This window comes from Micromys minutus, assembly GCF_963924665.1.
Source record: "Micromys minutus genome assembly, chromosome: 2".
In the NCBI taxonomy this organism is placed as follows: Eukaryota; Metazoa; Chordata; class Mammalia; order Rodentia; family Muridae; genus Micromys; species Micromys minutus.
The window spans coordinates 14,580,255-14,594,684 of NC_137971.1; the positions used below are offsets into that span (position 1 = coordinate 14,580,255).

Below are 14,430 nucleotides of genomic sequence, written 5' to 3' on the forward strand. Positions count from 1 at the left end.
TTTTTTTTGTGGGGGAGGCCTGATAAAGTTTCTGCTTTCTGCTGAGACTACCCCACCCTTACACCAGCAATGCCTCTCCATCCTGGGGCCTGGCTCAGACAGAGGCCAGGAGTTGGGGCTGAGCTGGTCCCCCTCTTTTTCCCCAAGGGCTCACCTCTCTCTCTTTGCAGAGACAGAGGAAGGGTGTCCATGTTGAGGCCCCGTCCACAGGCTGGGGTGGCACGCCTGCCTGCTTCCCTCCTTCGGTGGGCCCTACCCTTTGTACAGCCTCCACCCTCATTAAAACTGCTCTGAATTGCTGGCCTCCTTCTCTGTTCTCACCCAGGGACAGGGACAGGCATCATGTTGGGGTTGCCGTACCGTACGTTGGGAAGGTGTTCCCCTTTATTTGGCCCACTGAGCTGTGGGGTCCAGGTTTAAATAAGAGGTCAACGAGGCAGGGATGCTGTACAGAGGGATCCAGGTGGAAGGAGGCTGGGCAGCATTCAGTGCACCTGAGGCTGAGGGTGCCCGTGGCACAGCCCTCCTGGAGGCTCAGGGGGTGGACACAGCTTCTCTGCCTCCTGCTCCACTGACTGGCTCCCATAGGCACTGTCTTCTTTCACCTCTGCTAGGGAACATCGGGGAGTCAAGCCTCAGGCCTCCTACCCACAGCCCAGACACACCTTCCGAGCTGGTGCCTTTACCTGTACTGGGCAGCTTGTCTCTGGTCTCGGGACCTTTCAGCAGTCTTACTCCCTCGTGAAGACCCATGTCGGACAAAGCCTCCAACAGACCCACCAAGTCCCCGCCAGCCAGCTGATGAGAAAAGGAGGCAGGGGTCTGAGTGATGTTTAGGGTGTGGTGCAGGAAGTCTTGGGGGGGAGGGGACTCTGGCCAGGATACAGGCTACCTCACCTTGTAACTACGAAGGAGACTGCCACTGGGGGAGGGGGTCTTCCTGTACGTGTCCACCAGGCTCCTCAGCCCCAGCCTCTCCGCCAGTTCCGCCCAGCTGCCCTGGGCTTCTGGCCCATCGAGCAGTTGCTCCAGGTCCTGCAGGGCTGTATCCCCCAGTGACAGCCCTGGCCCTGAGGGGACAAAGACAGACCTGTGAGTTAGCTAGGAGGTGTGTACCTGGGACACAGCTTTTCTCCCTGATAACCTGACAGACACAGCAGACAGGTCAACAGGACATGGACGGAAGAGGGGCTAGAGAAAGGAAGTGCCTGCCAAAGTCCCTGAGGAGATCATCTCTGGAAGGAGGTGCCTAAGGCCACTACCACCTCACCTGCAGGGCTGGGTGGGGCCAAGGGTGGCTCCGAGATGTTCTGAGCAGCATTTAGCAGCAGAGTCTTCACCTGGGGAGATGGTGTTGACTGTCATCTGGACCTTAAGCCCAGCTTTCCCTAAGTCCATGATCTGGCCCACATCCTCACTCTCAGAAGGTCCCTGGTCCCCACCTCAGGACGTCCATTGCAGCGATGGCCTCACCTTGGTACTGCAAGTGAGGTCAAGAGGGGTGTGGCCTCGGAAGTTTCTTTGGGTGTCCCTCTCAGGCCCTTCGGAGTCCGAGTCACTCCCAGAGGTGGGGGGTGAGGGCAGTGGGCATACAGGCTCTTCGTTCTCAGCGTGGATGTCAGCACCTGGAGGAGGGAGGCAGTCCTCAGGAGAGACTAGTGGAGGTTCTTACATTGAAGACTGAACAGTGAGGAGCTGGGAGGTGCCCCTTTCTCTCTCTTGCCCTGTTCATACACCAAGGGTGAAACTGACCAGCCTTTAGGAGGAGGCGGGTGAGGGTTGGGGATCCAAGTCCGGCTGCCAGGTGGAGGGGTGTGTTTCCAGCAAAGGTCCGGGCATTCACATTAGCATGGAGCTGTATACAGGGCACAAGTAGTGACCAGCATGGTCCAGCTAGACAAGCCCCACACACTTCATCATTCCTGGTCTTCCCACAGTCCATGTCCCCATCCCTTCCATAGTCCTCATTCCCACCTTGGTGACCAGATGGGTGACCAACCCCAGCTCTTCCATCTCTGTGGCCAGATGCAGCGGGGTTCGGCCCCCTTGCCTCTCTGCTGCCTCCACTTCAGCTCCACAGTCAACTAACAGGTCCAAGCACTCAGGGCTTCGGGCATGGACTGCCAGGTGTACTGGGTACAGTCCTAAAGAGACAGCACACTCAGCCTGCAGCTTTGACCCTCAAAATGGCCTCCAGACGAGCTCCGACCAGGCACACACCACTCACGTTTATTGATCACATACAGTCCTCGGTTCCTACCCTTGTCCCCAGGACTGGAGGAGGTCGAAAACTTACCCTCAAAATCAGGCATGTGCAATACTTGGGGCACAGCACGGGCTCCACTGTGTAACAGTGTCTGCAACAGGGCTGGGGCTGCAGCACCTGCCCGGAGAGCCAAGTGGATAGCTGAGTCTCCGTGCCGATCCAGCAGGGTGGGGTCTGCTCCCACCTGCAGCAGGAAGCTCACCACCCTTGTCTGCCCAGTGATCACTGCCAGGTGCAGAGGCGTCTGGTGAGAAAGGCGGAGTGAGCCGAGCCTACTCCAGCTTCGGACTCCCTGCCTTCAGCCTCTCACCGGAGGCTTCCCCTTACCTGGTGCAGGTGGTTGGTGAGGTTGATAACCCCGAGGTACTGAGCATGATACATGACATGGGCTATCTGCTCAATGACACCCGTCTGCCCGTGGATAATGGCCAGGTGCAGTGGCCTAGGGATTGGAGAGTGAGACTTTGACCTCAGAAACCCAGCCACCTAGAGCATCATCTGCCCTCAAAACTCCGCACCTCCTCTGTCTTCTTTACTGTGGCCCTGAATGCCACCATCTTAATCTTTTGTTCCGCCTTGCTCCTTCACAGCTAATAACATTGAAGGTCAGAGAGAGTAAATATCTTGAACAGAACTAGAAAACAGGGAGGGCCTGAGATCAGATCTGTCCAAATCTAGGGTTTGGCTCTTTGCAGATTCCTCTATCTGAACCTCTAGACCTGGTAGAAGAAGACCCCAGCCCCTGGAGGTCCCACAGACGCCAGTCCTGTGGTGGCTTACGTGTCTCCGTTCTCGTCCTGTGCCATCAGCAGGTGGCGCTGTCCCGCTAGCAGAGCACGCGCGTCCGCGGTGATGCCGTAGTCCAGCAACGCTCGGGCGCTGCGCTGCGCCAGACCGAACAGGCGCGCGTTGTACTCGCGAGCTAGGGGCGACAGGGCGTGTGGGTGCGGGTCAGATCCCCAGCCTGGCGCCCGCCCGCCCCCAGCGTTCCCGAGACGCACCTCGCTGCAACGTGTTGAGGGCCTGCGGTTCGCCCTGGGGGGCTTCGGGGGGCGCTCTGGGCTGCTCCGCCTCCTCACTAGCATCTGTGTCCCGTTCAGAGCTGGCCATCTGAGCCCCACCTCCCCCACCGGGGTAGCAGACCATTGGGGCTGCACCGGATTGGTAGGGGCTGTAGGCCAAGGAGGAGGAGAAAAAGCCGAGGCTGCCACCTGTGGGCATGGTGAAGTCTGTGAGGTGCCAGCCAGGACTCTCCTAGATTTCTCTCCTAACTTCGCCTTATCTCCTCCACCTCTCTCCCTGCCACGGGCACCTGCTCACCTCCTCCAGCGCCTCCATAACCCCCAGCGGAGCCCCCAGAACCTCCACCCATGTGGGATCCACCTCCGAAGGGCTGGGAGAAGGTGGGCAAAGCCTTTCTCCGCTTCCTCTGCACTTCCTCCTTGTCTGGAAGGAAAAGGGAAACGGGGTGCTAAAACCCAATATGGGTCGGACCCTACATTCCTCAAGCCGGCTCCCGGGAGCCAACTCTAGGCCACCTCCAGGACCACCTCTCTCCGTCCAGCCTTTGGGAATGCTGAAGCCCAACCCACCTTCCACCAGAGGATAATACGTGAACTGTTTGGAGTCGGAGACATCGCCCCCACGCTTGCGTTTCAGCTGCAGGAACACAGTTACAGGCCTCTCAATCTTCATCTTGTGATAGGGCGGCGTCCGGAACACAATGGCATACTGGGGTGGAGGGTGGGGAGAGGGACATCGAGTCAGTGAGGCCTCTTCATGGCTGGGTCTCCCAGACAGACAGGCCCTAGTCCCTCGGTACCTGTTTATGAACGTCAGTGGGAGAGAAGTCCCCAAAGGCTTGCCATCCGTTCTCATCATCCTCATAGAACCGAACTTCAATGTCATCTAGAGAGACAAGTGAAGCTTCCTTAGCCACAGGGAGAGAGAACCTGCAGGCCCAGTGCGTTTGTTCCGAAACTGCCCTGGCCCTTAAGCCTTCCAGCCAAGGTTTCCCCGCCCGGAGAGGGCTCTGTCTTACCTTTCTGCACCTTATCACAGAGCAAATAAACTTCATCTCCACCACGCACCGAACCTGCTGTCTTGTCCATTCGGGAAATCTTCAGGTTTGAGGCCCCTGGAGACTCTACAAGGTGGGGAATGGGTTAGGGACACATCGATGGGATCGGGGACTCAACAGGGTCATTCTCAAACTTCAGGAAATGCGGTGTTGTCATTTACCAATTCAGAGGCCACACTTACACTCATGCACGCACGCAGCAGGGCCAGGTTCAAACCCCAGAGCTTGAAGGTATCTCAAGTGCTCTTTTGGGTACCCACACTGGACACCCCGAAGAATACTCACTGCTGTCATGGATGGGCTGGGAGATCACAGGCTTCAAGGGCAAGGAGAAGGAGCCATCGCTAGCTCGAAGGAAAGCTGTGAAGCGTAGCCGTACAATACTCAGATCCATGACTTTCTTCAGTTCCTTGGCCTCCTGCTCCAGTTCCTGCCTCTCGGCCTCTGGATGGGCAACACGGTGTTAGCTCTGAGCTCCTTTTTCCGGGCTCCTCTCAAAACACCTCTGGGACCACCCCGTGGTACCGTACGTACCTGTGAGGCCCTGAGGCTTGGAGCGGAGCCGCTGCCTCTGAAGTTTTTGAATCATAATCTCCATCATGTTCTTTTTGGTGACATGCAGGACACCCAGATTATTAAATCTGGAGAGGACAAGGAGGAGGGCTTTGACCACTGAGCTCTTTCCTCCTGAGTCCTGAGACAATAAATACCCCCTGGCCCCTTCCCTCCCAGCACCCCCCCCCCCCCCCGCCATGGCCAGGCTCATTCTGGCTCTATTCTCCAAGGAAACTGTTCTTTATAGTCGAGCCCTGGGGTTCTGGGGCCAAAGGAAATCTCCCCGCTTTGTGTGCTAGTCACACAGATGGGTCGAGACCTAAGACTGGCAGGCAGTGGGCATCCCAGGGGGGGGGTGCAGAGGTAGGGACACCTACTGAGCAGTCATGTCCTTGGGTCCTACAGACACTGCACATACTCCTAGCTCTGAACACTGCTTGCCCACCAGGCTATGGGCATGCGCACGGGGTGGGTCACTGTGTGTCACCAGGTCCACCTCAATCTTGGCCGGCCCCTCGTAGTTACAGATCTGAGAAGGGCAGAGGGTCATCAGGAGTAGCCCTGGATACACTCTCCCTACCCACCATTGTCATCTGAGCTCACCTTAACAGTAGGGTAGGTCTTCCGGCCCTTCTCACTGGAGGCACCGGGCAGACCCCCATGGGAGGGGCCTTCACAGCCATATCGAAATCTGAAGCCTCGCTGAAGGTTTCATGGCAGAGACGTTGTGATCAGGAGAGGTAACTCCCCCCTGCCACCCACACTTGGCAACCACTGCCCAACACTGACCACAATGACCAGCAGTTCTCTCCTGTATATTTCCTCATAACCCCCCAACACATCAGCAGCAATCAACCGTCCGATTGGCAGTTGTCCCCACTACATCACTTGTCCCCACAGCTGAAGCCACCGAATCTCGGGTTACCTCACTCACCTGTTTGGGCTGTTCCACAATCACCAGATAGGGACCATCAGCTGGAAATAGAGGGGCCTTGCTGAGCCAGGGTCTCTAAGACCGTCCCTCAGTGGGGTCTCCAGGGGACATACTCACCCTCCTCTAGGTTTCAAGACACTGGGAGGCCAAAGACTTACTGACCTGTCTCTGGGGTTGAATCCTTGGGCTCCACAATGGAGGGACTGAATTCAAAATCATCATATTCGGGAATGCCATTCAGACCCTGGTGTCCAGATAGAGAAGGTGGTAGCTGAATCAAGCGTCCACCACCCCCAAGCCCCAAGCCCTCTTGCAGTCACTCCCTGGGCTCATTCTCAAGCTATGAGGAAGCTCCTTTCTGGGCAGGGTTTGCAGACAGCACAGACTGACAGACTAGGACCATTTGAAGCCGTGCAGAAGTAGGGGAGTGGAGAAGCGTCCAATAGACAATCAGACACAGGCGGCACCAGCCACTTTCAGGGTCAGGAATGTGACTCACTGGATCGTAGCAACTGTCCATATTTCTGGGCTAGGCCCTGCTGTGTCTTGTGGCTTCGGCCCCCGGTTCAGCTTCCCAGAGTTTCAGACGCCCGCCTAAAGTGAAGAGAGGTGTGGAAGGGGGAAGAGATCAGGATTTTGGGGTGGACAGGAGGATAGGGGTGGGCAGGAGATAAGGGTTCAGATCTGGGGGAAGGTCTGATCTCCTCCAGCCGCCCGTCCGGGCGTGGCGGGTAAGATCCGGTGGAGGTCGAGATCCGGAGCGGGGATGGGCCGGGGAAGGGGCAGAAAGTTAGTGCTGCTTAGGAAAGTCCCGAAAATACCAGGGGGAGGCGGAGCCGGAGGGGGCGGGCCTGGAAATGACGCCGGGGCCCCGCCCCCGCGGCGGGAGGGGCGGGAGGCCCGGGCTGTTCCTGGTTCCCCAGCAGCCGCTGCAGCCCCTGGGGCTCAGTCCGGGCCTAGCCCGCCTCGCCCCCTCTCCGCAGCCTGGAGCAACCTTGGGATTTTCAGCCTATGTGGAGGACACGGCTGATTCACCCAGGGGCTTTTGTGGGGACATTCCTGCCGTCGGAGGCCCCTTTTCCGAATAGCCCGTAGGCGGGGGCTCTTCCAGTGGGGCCTCCGGGGGTTCTGCCCAGAGAAAGTGATTCGGGCCGCTGGGTGGAGGGAAGGAGTTTCCCCCTCCACGGTCTCTAGCGACTCCGGAACGTCTTAGCTTCCCGGATTCCCCCGCTGCACCTGCTCCGGGTGGCCGAGCAACCGGCCGCATCCCCCTCCCCGGCGACCCCAGCCCCAAAGCCATGTGTAACGCGCGTGCGTCCGCTCCAGGAATATGCCTTTCAGCCCTAGTGTCTTGTGTGCCTGGTGAGAGCGAGTGGTGGCAACGTGGCACGTGCAAGTGGGCACTCGTCTACGCAGGTGAGTCCTTGAGCTGCTCAGTGTGGGCACACGTCCGTGCACGTCTGGATGTCCGGGTGCAGGCGCCGGTGCACAGGCGCGCTTCTGCCGGCGAGTGCGGGGCTGACACCGGCCGGCTGTACGCAGGCCAGCTAAGGGCAGGCATACGTGTCGACGATGTGTAGCAAGGTGTCCTATTCCTGTGTGCGCTGGACGTGGCGTCCAGCCCCAGCCTGTCACCTAAAGTCCTCCTTCCCTCCCTCTCCAGTCCCTGGACACTCAGGGGTCTGAACCCGGCCACTCACCGTGGTGGCGGCTCTGGTTCCGACTTCTTTCCGAGCCCTTCCCTGGACCGGTCGTTGCTCCTCTCCAGCCAAAGGGCTCCAGCCGGGAAAGCCCCTTTCGGCCCCCCGAGGGGGGGGAATTCCCGTGACGTTCCCGTGCGTCACTCCCCATCCCCTTTTTTATTGGCCGAAAGTTTAACTCCAGAACTCTTGTAGCCAACCCGGAGCGACGTAGGCGTGCCCCTTTCGGGGAAGGCTGGCCCCGGACTGGCCGCGGGGTGTCACCAAGCGCCAGTTCTGCTTGGGACTGGCGAGGCGGGACGGCGGGCCCAAAGCAGGGTGCGGCTCGATCTTTGAGCCCTTCCAGGCTTGCCCGGGACCGCTACGGAGTCCATTGGGCCGCTTGGCTCGTGCTGTGCATGCCTAGAACTTGGCTATCTCTGAAACAGGGGAAACCCAGGGAAACCGGGTCATCCTGACACTCCAGTCACCCTCCCGGAGAGGGACCTCTTATCTGGGAAGGGGAAGAGGAAGGAGTCGGATCTTGCGGTCAGCCCCAGATCGCCATCTAGCGGCCTTTCTGGAGCCGCAAGGAAACTCTGGGGTCAACAGTTGTAGTTTCCTGTCTTCAGGAGGAGACTCTTGATGTTTATTCTGTAAGTGGAGATCACAAGGGCCAAGGCTTTTAGAAGACCCGCTGGAGAAGCAATGCGCTGGGGGGCAGCAAAGAAGAAGGAAGAGAAGAAAGATGTTTGGCTGGGAGTCTTTACCCACCACAGATGTCTCAGCTATTTGAGTTGAAAGGCATCCAACCGGGTGTGGTGACACGCACCTGCAGTCCCAGCTTTCTTGAAACCGAGACAGGAAGATCCCAAGTTTGACACCACCCTGTGTCAACACACATGCACACAAAGATGCCAGAAGTGTATTTCAAACTTCCTCCTCTGTGGAAAATTGCTAGCAGTGTGCTTTGCATGGGTGAGACCCAGCTATTGCTGTTGTAAAGGGGGTGGGAGGCTGGGGAGACAGCTCAGCACATAAGCACTTCTGCTCTTCCAGAGGATGTATCCAAGTGGGACAGCTCACACATGTCTAAAATCAGGAACTCCCATCCCCTAAACCCATGTAATGATAAATAAGAAATACAATCTTCTCTATAAGTCTCCCTAAACTGACATTTGGCTGCCTTCCCCCCAGAACACTTTCACTGACAGGTCAGACAAGAGTTTCCAGCATGCACTTTGTCTGGGCCTCGGGTCGTCACCTTTCCTGGTGGGGGCTGTGTGCACACTGCATCTCTGTTCCTGAGCCCTCCTCCCTTGGGCTTGTAAAGCAGCACAGGGCTCTCCTACAGCTGGCCCTACGGTTCTGAGGACTTGTACTAGCACCAGGTGAAGGGAAAGCCCTTCATCAACATCTCCCCCACCCTTATACTAAATGCTTTGACAAGCAGTTTAGATTTAAAAAAAAAATAGGGTATTTGCATAGACTACAGGTTGGGTTTCACTAGCCTGAAAACCTGAACTCTCCCAACTGAGATTGTCCATTTATTTCCGATTATGGGCACCAACTATGTTCCCCTTAACCTGTTGGTGAAGGTAAGGTTCAAAGAGGCCTAACACAACCAAACATTAGCTAGGAAGGAGAGAGAGCAGATGATCTCCTGATTCTGAGATGACGCTCCTCTCCCTGAACTTAATGGAAGTAAGGCAACCTTTCCATTCCCAGTGGGTTTTCTCAAGCAACTGTGAGACCCTGTCAATGGTGTTCTCAAACCCAGCCATCTACTTCCTTCGGACTCCTTAAGAAGGGTTTGTTTGATTTATTTTTGAGACAGGTCTCTCTGAGCTGTCTCAGCTCTGGCTGACCTGGGATTCACCATGTAAACTAGGCTGGCTTCAAACAAGGAAACTATAGTGTGTAAATCTGGCTTTTCTACACCCGCTCCGACTCCCTTCTAAGCTTCAGCACTGCAGCTGGGCAGATACTCATCGACTCTAACCCTATTCTAACCCATCTATGGCTGCCCAGTGCCCAGCCACATGCCCCAATTACTTGCCAGCTTCATCTTGCTCTGGCTGCTTGTGCCCCATCAGTGTCCTCGTGGTGACACCCCTGCCACCTGCTCACCCCCATGCATCTCCCATGGCAAATCCCTTCTCTCAGTCGCTGGTCCTCATTAGAGATCCTCTCTGGGATCAGAAGTCCACCTCCTCCTCTCCTGCCCAGCTATGGGCGGGTCAGCTCTTTTTTAACCAAGCAGAGGTGATGGGAATCAATTTTCACACAACATCGAGACAGAAGATGCTTGACAATCAAACATCTGGACTGCAACCAGACCTCTGGGCACAACGATCAGCATCTGAATACACAGTGCACAGAATCATTCCCTGACATTTTTGCATTTTAGTCCAATACAGGCTCTTTCTCATATTGATAAACTATATACAATAATAGCAGTTATAAAAACTATCAGGTAAAAATAACATTCACAATGTCCAGTCAACTGTGGAGAAAGCACTTTATTATCTATCCCATTTTGGTGAGTTCAAAGTTCTATATTTAAATCCTAAATAACTTAAGCTTAGTTTTGAGACTAACTATCTAGTCTTCAGCTCCACCACAGATCTGAGGAGTAAATATGCCTGAGTAGATAGGACATACAGAGCAAGCAGATTCCAAGACTATAGAAACGACAGAGGGCCGGATGCCTGGACAGTCAGTCAAGGTTTCTCTGCATTGTTGGAGCATTTTCTCTGGCCTCCTGTCCCAACATCTGACAGACTTTTTTGTGAAGCAGGAATTATGAAAGATTTGCCTACCTTGTCCTGGCAAAGCTTGGCAGTCAGCGTCTTCCGTGGCCTGCTCGTCCACAGCTTAGAACGCATGCTGACTGCAGCTGAGGCAAGAGCAGATTCCTGCCCAGTGGCAGCCTGAAGCAAATTCTACATGAAGGGTCTTCTATGCTCATCACCTTTGTTGAGATGGGATGGGGCTGCTGTGTCTCCTTGTCAAAAAGCAAACAAACAAAAACATTTTATCAATAAAACATTTTTAAAGATTTATTTATTTTATGTATGAGTACACTGTCGCTGTCTTCAGACACACCAGAAGAGGATATCAGAATCCATTACAGACAGCTGTGAGCCACCATGCGGTTGCTGGGAATTGAACTCAGGACCTCTGGAAGAACAGCCATTGCTCTTAACCACTGAGTCATCTCTCCAGCCCTCAGTAAAACATTTTAAAATGCCATATTCTGTAGATCTCTGAGGGCTTTGAAGACCATCTATCTGTAGTGTATTTGAATAGGCAAACATTGCTTGTTTCTAGCTGTTCAATATCTATTCAACCTAGGAAACATATTTCTGTAATTAATCATACTAGTGTCTGATATCATCATAAGCTTGAATGACTAACTACTAGCTTGAATTTTATAATTATCCTCAACATTTTCTAATGGCAGCTTTCAAAAGAACTAGAGCTTCCCATTGCCTTTTTAAGGGAGTTGTACAGGCACAGGTTCAGTATTTATACAAGAGTTGAAACATATATACAGTATGTAGTAGCAAAGGTAACCTCAAATTCATATCAATATATAAAATCCATACTGATATAAAATATTTGTCTAGTCGGTGCTCTTTAGTTCATATATTACCCCATTTTCTTTTCATCCCCTTTCCCTTCTTTTCTCCTAACATTAGATACGAGAGAAAGGATAAAGGGGAAAAAAAAAAAAAAAAGAAAGAGAAACCCATGAATCTGATCTCCTTGACTTTGTATCCTTCCTGACCAAGACCATTAACAACTAGCTAGCTGTTACATTTGTTGTCCGGTCTCTGTGTGCTAAGGTTCAGGGCCTAACTGAAGTTCTGTCTGGAACTGTCTGAGGGGCTGGTTTAACAGGAGTTGACCTTGACCATTTTGAAGCTGTCCTGGAAACAAGTTTTGATGAGACAGCAACTAAGGCAGTCTGAGGCTGGATCAAACAGGATGCTGGAATAAATATGTCTCAGCATCTCAGCATCCTTGAGGGTCAATCCTGTTGCTGCTTTAACTCGCTGGTGTCTGGCTGTTTTTCTCGGTGAACACGTAAACTCTTAAAGGTAATACACATTTCTGCATTAACACTTGTATGGAATGTTGCCGAGGGCCATGCAGGAAACCTTAGAACTCATGGAATGTTGCCCAATGGTTAGCACACCCATTATGGGTGTACCTCAGAGAGGCATGGCCCCAAGGACCCTGTGTCCTGAGACTTCAAGCTGTTATGGAGTTCTGTTCTGTTTGTTGCCCTCACAACCCTCTTAATCTAAGAATTGTATAAAAACTCTAAGGGGGCTTTTAGCCCCTCACTGGGCAGCATCATTGGCAGTCACAATTTCAGTGGAAATTTTTGGTTTCTTTGGAGACTCAGTTGTGTCAGGGGAAGTTTTTCTGGAAGCTGTCTTATAAGGGGATGCTTTGTAGAAGCAGACACAGGCAAGGATGTTTTGCTGAGAACAGACACATTGTGTTTTTCTGGAAGCTGCCTGGGAAAAGGGCATGTGATGTTTTGATGGAGTGGACGGAGTGGACGCTTGAGGGGACACGTGATTTTTGGAAAGAATATAAGTATATCCCAGCAGACAGTGGATGGCACTTTGGTATTGGTTCACCTTGCTGGACTTCCTTGGGCCTCTGTGACACTGGTCTTTGCTGATGATACTCTGTCACTGAAGCATTTAAGAATCCTTATTAAAGCTTTTCCTGTTTGGGCCCGGTAGAGTGAATGGCTCCCGCAAAGAAGGCTGGCGAGAAGAAAGGCCGTTCTGCCATTAACGGGGTGGTGACCCGGGAATCCACCATCAGCATTCACAAGCGCATCCATGGAGTGGCTTCAAGAAGCGTGCTCCTCGGGCACTGAAAGAAATTCGGAAATTTGCCATGAAGGAAATGGGGACTCCATATGTGCGCATTGATACCCGACTCAATAAAGCTGTCTGGGCCAAAGGAATAAGGAATGTTCCATATCGCATCCGAGTACGTTTGTCCAGAAAACATAATGAAGATGAGGATTCACCAAACAAGCTCTACACATTGGTAACATATGTGCCTGTTACCACATTCAAAAATCTACAGACAGTCAATGTGGATGAGAACTAACCTGCTGAATGTCAAATAAAAATGCAGCATTGCCTCCAAAAAAAAAAAAAAAAAAGAATCCTTATTAAAGTAGGTTTTGAAAAACAGAAGCCTACACACAACAATAGTGCTTGATCTTTTTCAGACATTGCTGCTGGAACAGATTAATGACTCAGTCACTACCGTAGGAAAGAATTTAAAGACATAGATCATCCGCAATGACCACCACCCTTAGAAAGCATTTGGAAAAATAGTGAAGCTAGGTTAAGATGTTCTTGCTACTCACTCTGATGTAGGAAACTTTAGGGAACAATGTGAAGTTCAGACAGGCACACTCTTATTAGTTAAGCTAGGAACTTTGTCCCAGAACAAAAACAATGGCAGTACTAGCTGACGTGACTGTCACCGAGGCTGGGCTGGTGAGGATTAATTTCTTATACCCATTTTTACCCGCAGCTTCCTGATAATGATTTCATGAGAATTGCTGATGAGCAGATGTACATTCTGAGGATTTAAAACAGATATGACAGATTTTTATATAAAAGATTCATGATTCTTTAAAGATTCTCATAAGATTACTTTTAAAGATAAATAATAATTAATCCTTTCTTTGTGACTGCCACTGCTGTCTGCCTGTAAGAGCAACGAGCCGAGAAAACTCCCGAGTTTGCTCAGACTTTATTTATCTCTAATAGTTGCTTAGTTACAAATGTACGTGGGTTCTTGGGGAATAATTTGTTTTCTTTACCTGTACTAAGTAATGTTTTTTTCTTGTAAAGGTATTAGGGAACATACTGTTTCTCATAGTCATTCACTAAAAGAAAACTAGAACATAATCATATTGCAATTTCATGCTGCTGGAGAGATTTTTGCTGGGAGATAAAAGCTATGGGAGAACAAATAAGTTGTTTGAAAATTGTTCTTTCATCAATCAGATCTGTATGTATATGAAGCTTCTGCAGGTATGTTTGAACTTTGTTCCATTCATCAGAAAATTACATATATGTATATATATACCGTGTAGAGGGGTGAGTGTTCATGTTCCCTGTTTTGTGGTTGTTCTTGTTTTCTTTTTTTTTTTTTTCCTTCATGTCTGCAGCCAGGATTTTTCAGGAGGTCTCGCCTGGTCAAATATAATCCTTATTAATTTTGTTGGAATCCATATTTTTCTTTTCCTATTGAAACAAAGGCAAAACCTCTTCTTTAACACAACACATTTCCTTCCTTCCATTCTGAAGTTAAGGCATCTTTAAAACAGATAGGGTGGTCTAATTCCCCAGTAATTTTCCCCATAATCCATTGTCTTTCAACAGCTGTTGTTCTTGCTCATTAGCATTTGGAAAACTTAAAGTTAATAAAGCATTATGTAGTCTGTCTCTGCTTTGTTACCCCTTCTGTTTGTCAAGCGTCTCCTTTAATGTATCCAGATGTCTCTACAACTGCTTGTCCTGTAGGATTCTGTGTATATCTTTAATATACTTTATATATTTTTAAAATTTTTCAAATTTTATTTTTTATTTTATGTTCGTTGTCTCTGCAAAGGTGTCAGAGCTCCTGAAACTGGAGTTACAGACAGTTGTGAGCTGCCATGTGGGTTCTGGGAATTGAACTAGGGTCCTCTGGAGGAGCAGACAGTGCTCTTAATCCTCGAGCCATCACTCTACCCCCAATACGTTCTATATTATAATATGTAAAAAAATTTCATTTTTATGACAGACATAAACTGTAGCATTGTCAGTCTTAGTTTATACAGGTAAGGCCATGACAGTCAGACTTCTAATAAACGTCTAAT

At 51.5% G+C, this 14,430-nt stretch overlaps 1 protein-coding gene and 1 pseudogene across 2 annotated transcripts; one reads left to right on the forward strand and one right to left on the reverse strand.

The window, feature by feature from the left end:
• Positions 1–371: 371 nt before the first annotated feature.
• On the reverse strand, positions 372–7,630 carry NFKB2 (nuclear factor kappa B subunit 2). Its single transcript, XM_080911244.1, has 23 exons — positions 7,536–7,630; positions 6,335–6,429; positions 5,998–6,079; positions 5,836–5,876; positions 5,505–5,603; positions 5,279–5,430; positions 4,881–4,987; positions 4,632–4,790; positions 4,308–4,412; positions 4,089–4,174; positions 3,859–3,997; positions 3,587–3,712; positions 3,268–3,477; positions 3,047–3,188; positions 2,594–2,708; positions 2,297–2,510; positions 1,975–2,144; positions 1,753–1,855; positions 1,474–1,625; positions 1,271–1,340; positions 898–1,070; positions 687–798; positions 372–607 (listed from the first exon to the last, which is right to left on the reverse strand). Exons 2-23 carry the CDS (start codon positions 6,353–6,355, stop codon positions 486–488), a joined length of 2,700 nt encoding a protein of 899 aa, XP_080767370.1. The 5' UTR covers positions 6,356–6,429; positions 7,536–7,630; the 3' UTR covers positions 372–485.
• Positions 6,962–12,659, forward strand: LOC308416306 (large ribosomal subunit protein eL31-like; annotated as a pseudogene). The gene is made up of 2 exons (XR_013975680.1): positions 6,962–7,251; positions 12,281–12,659. The product of XR_013975680.1 is annotated as a large ribosomal subunit protein eL31-like (transcript).
• The last annotated feature ends 1,771 nt before the right edge of the window (positions 12,660–14,430 follow it).

Coding starts and splice junctions, on each gene's coding strand:
- NFKB2 (XM_080911244.1), bottom strand. CDS start 6,355: ATGGACAGTTGCTACGATCCA. Junction 1,341..1,473: donor ACCTCACTTGCAGTACCAAG/GTGAGGCCATCG, acceptor CCATCTCCCCAG/GTGAAGACTCTGCTGCTAAA. Junction 799..897: donor GTCTCCTTCGTAGTTACAAG/GTGAGGTAGCCT, acceptor TTTTCTCATCAG/CTGGCTGGCGGGGACTTGGT.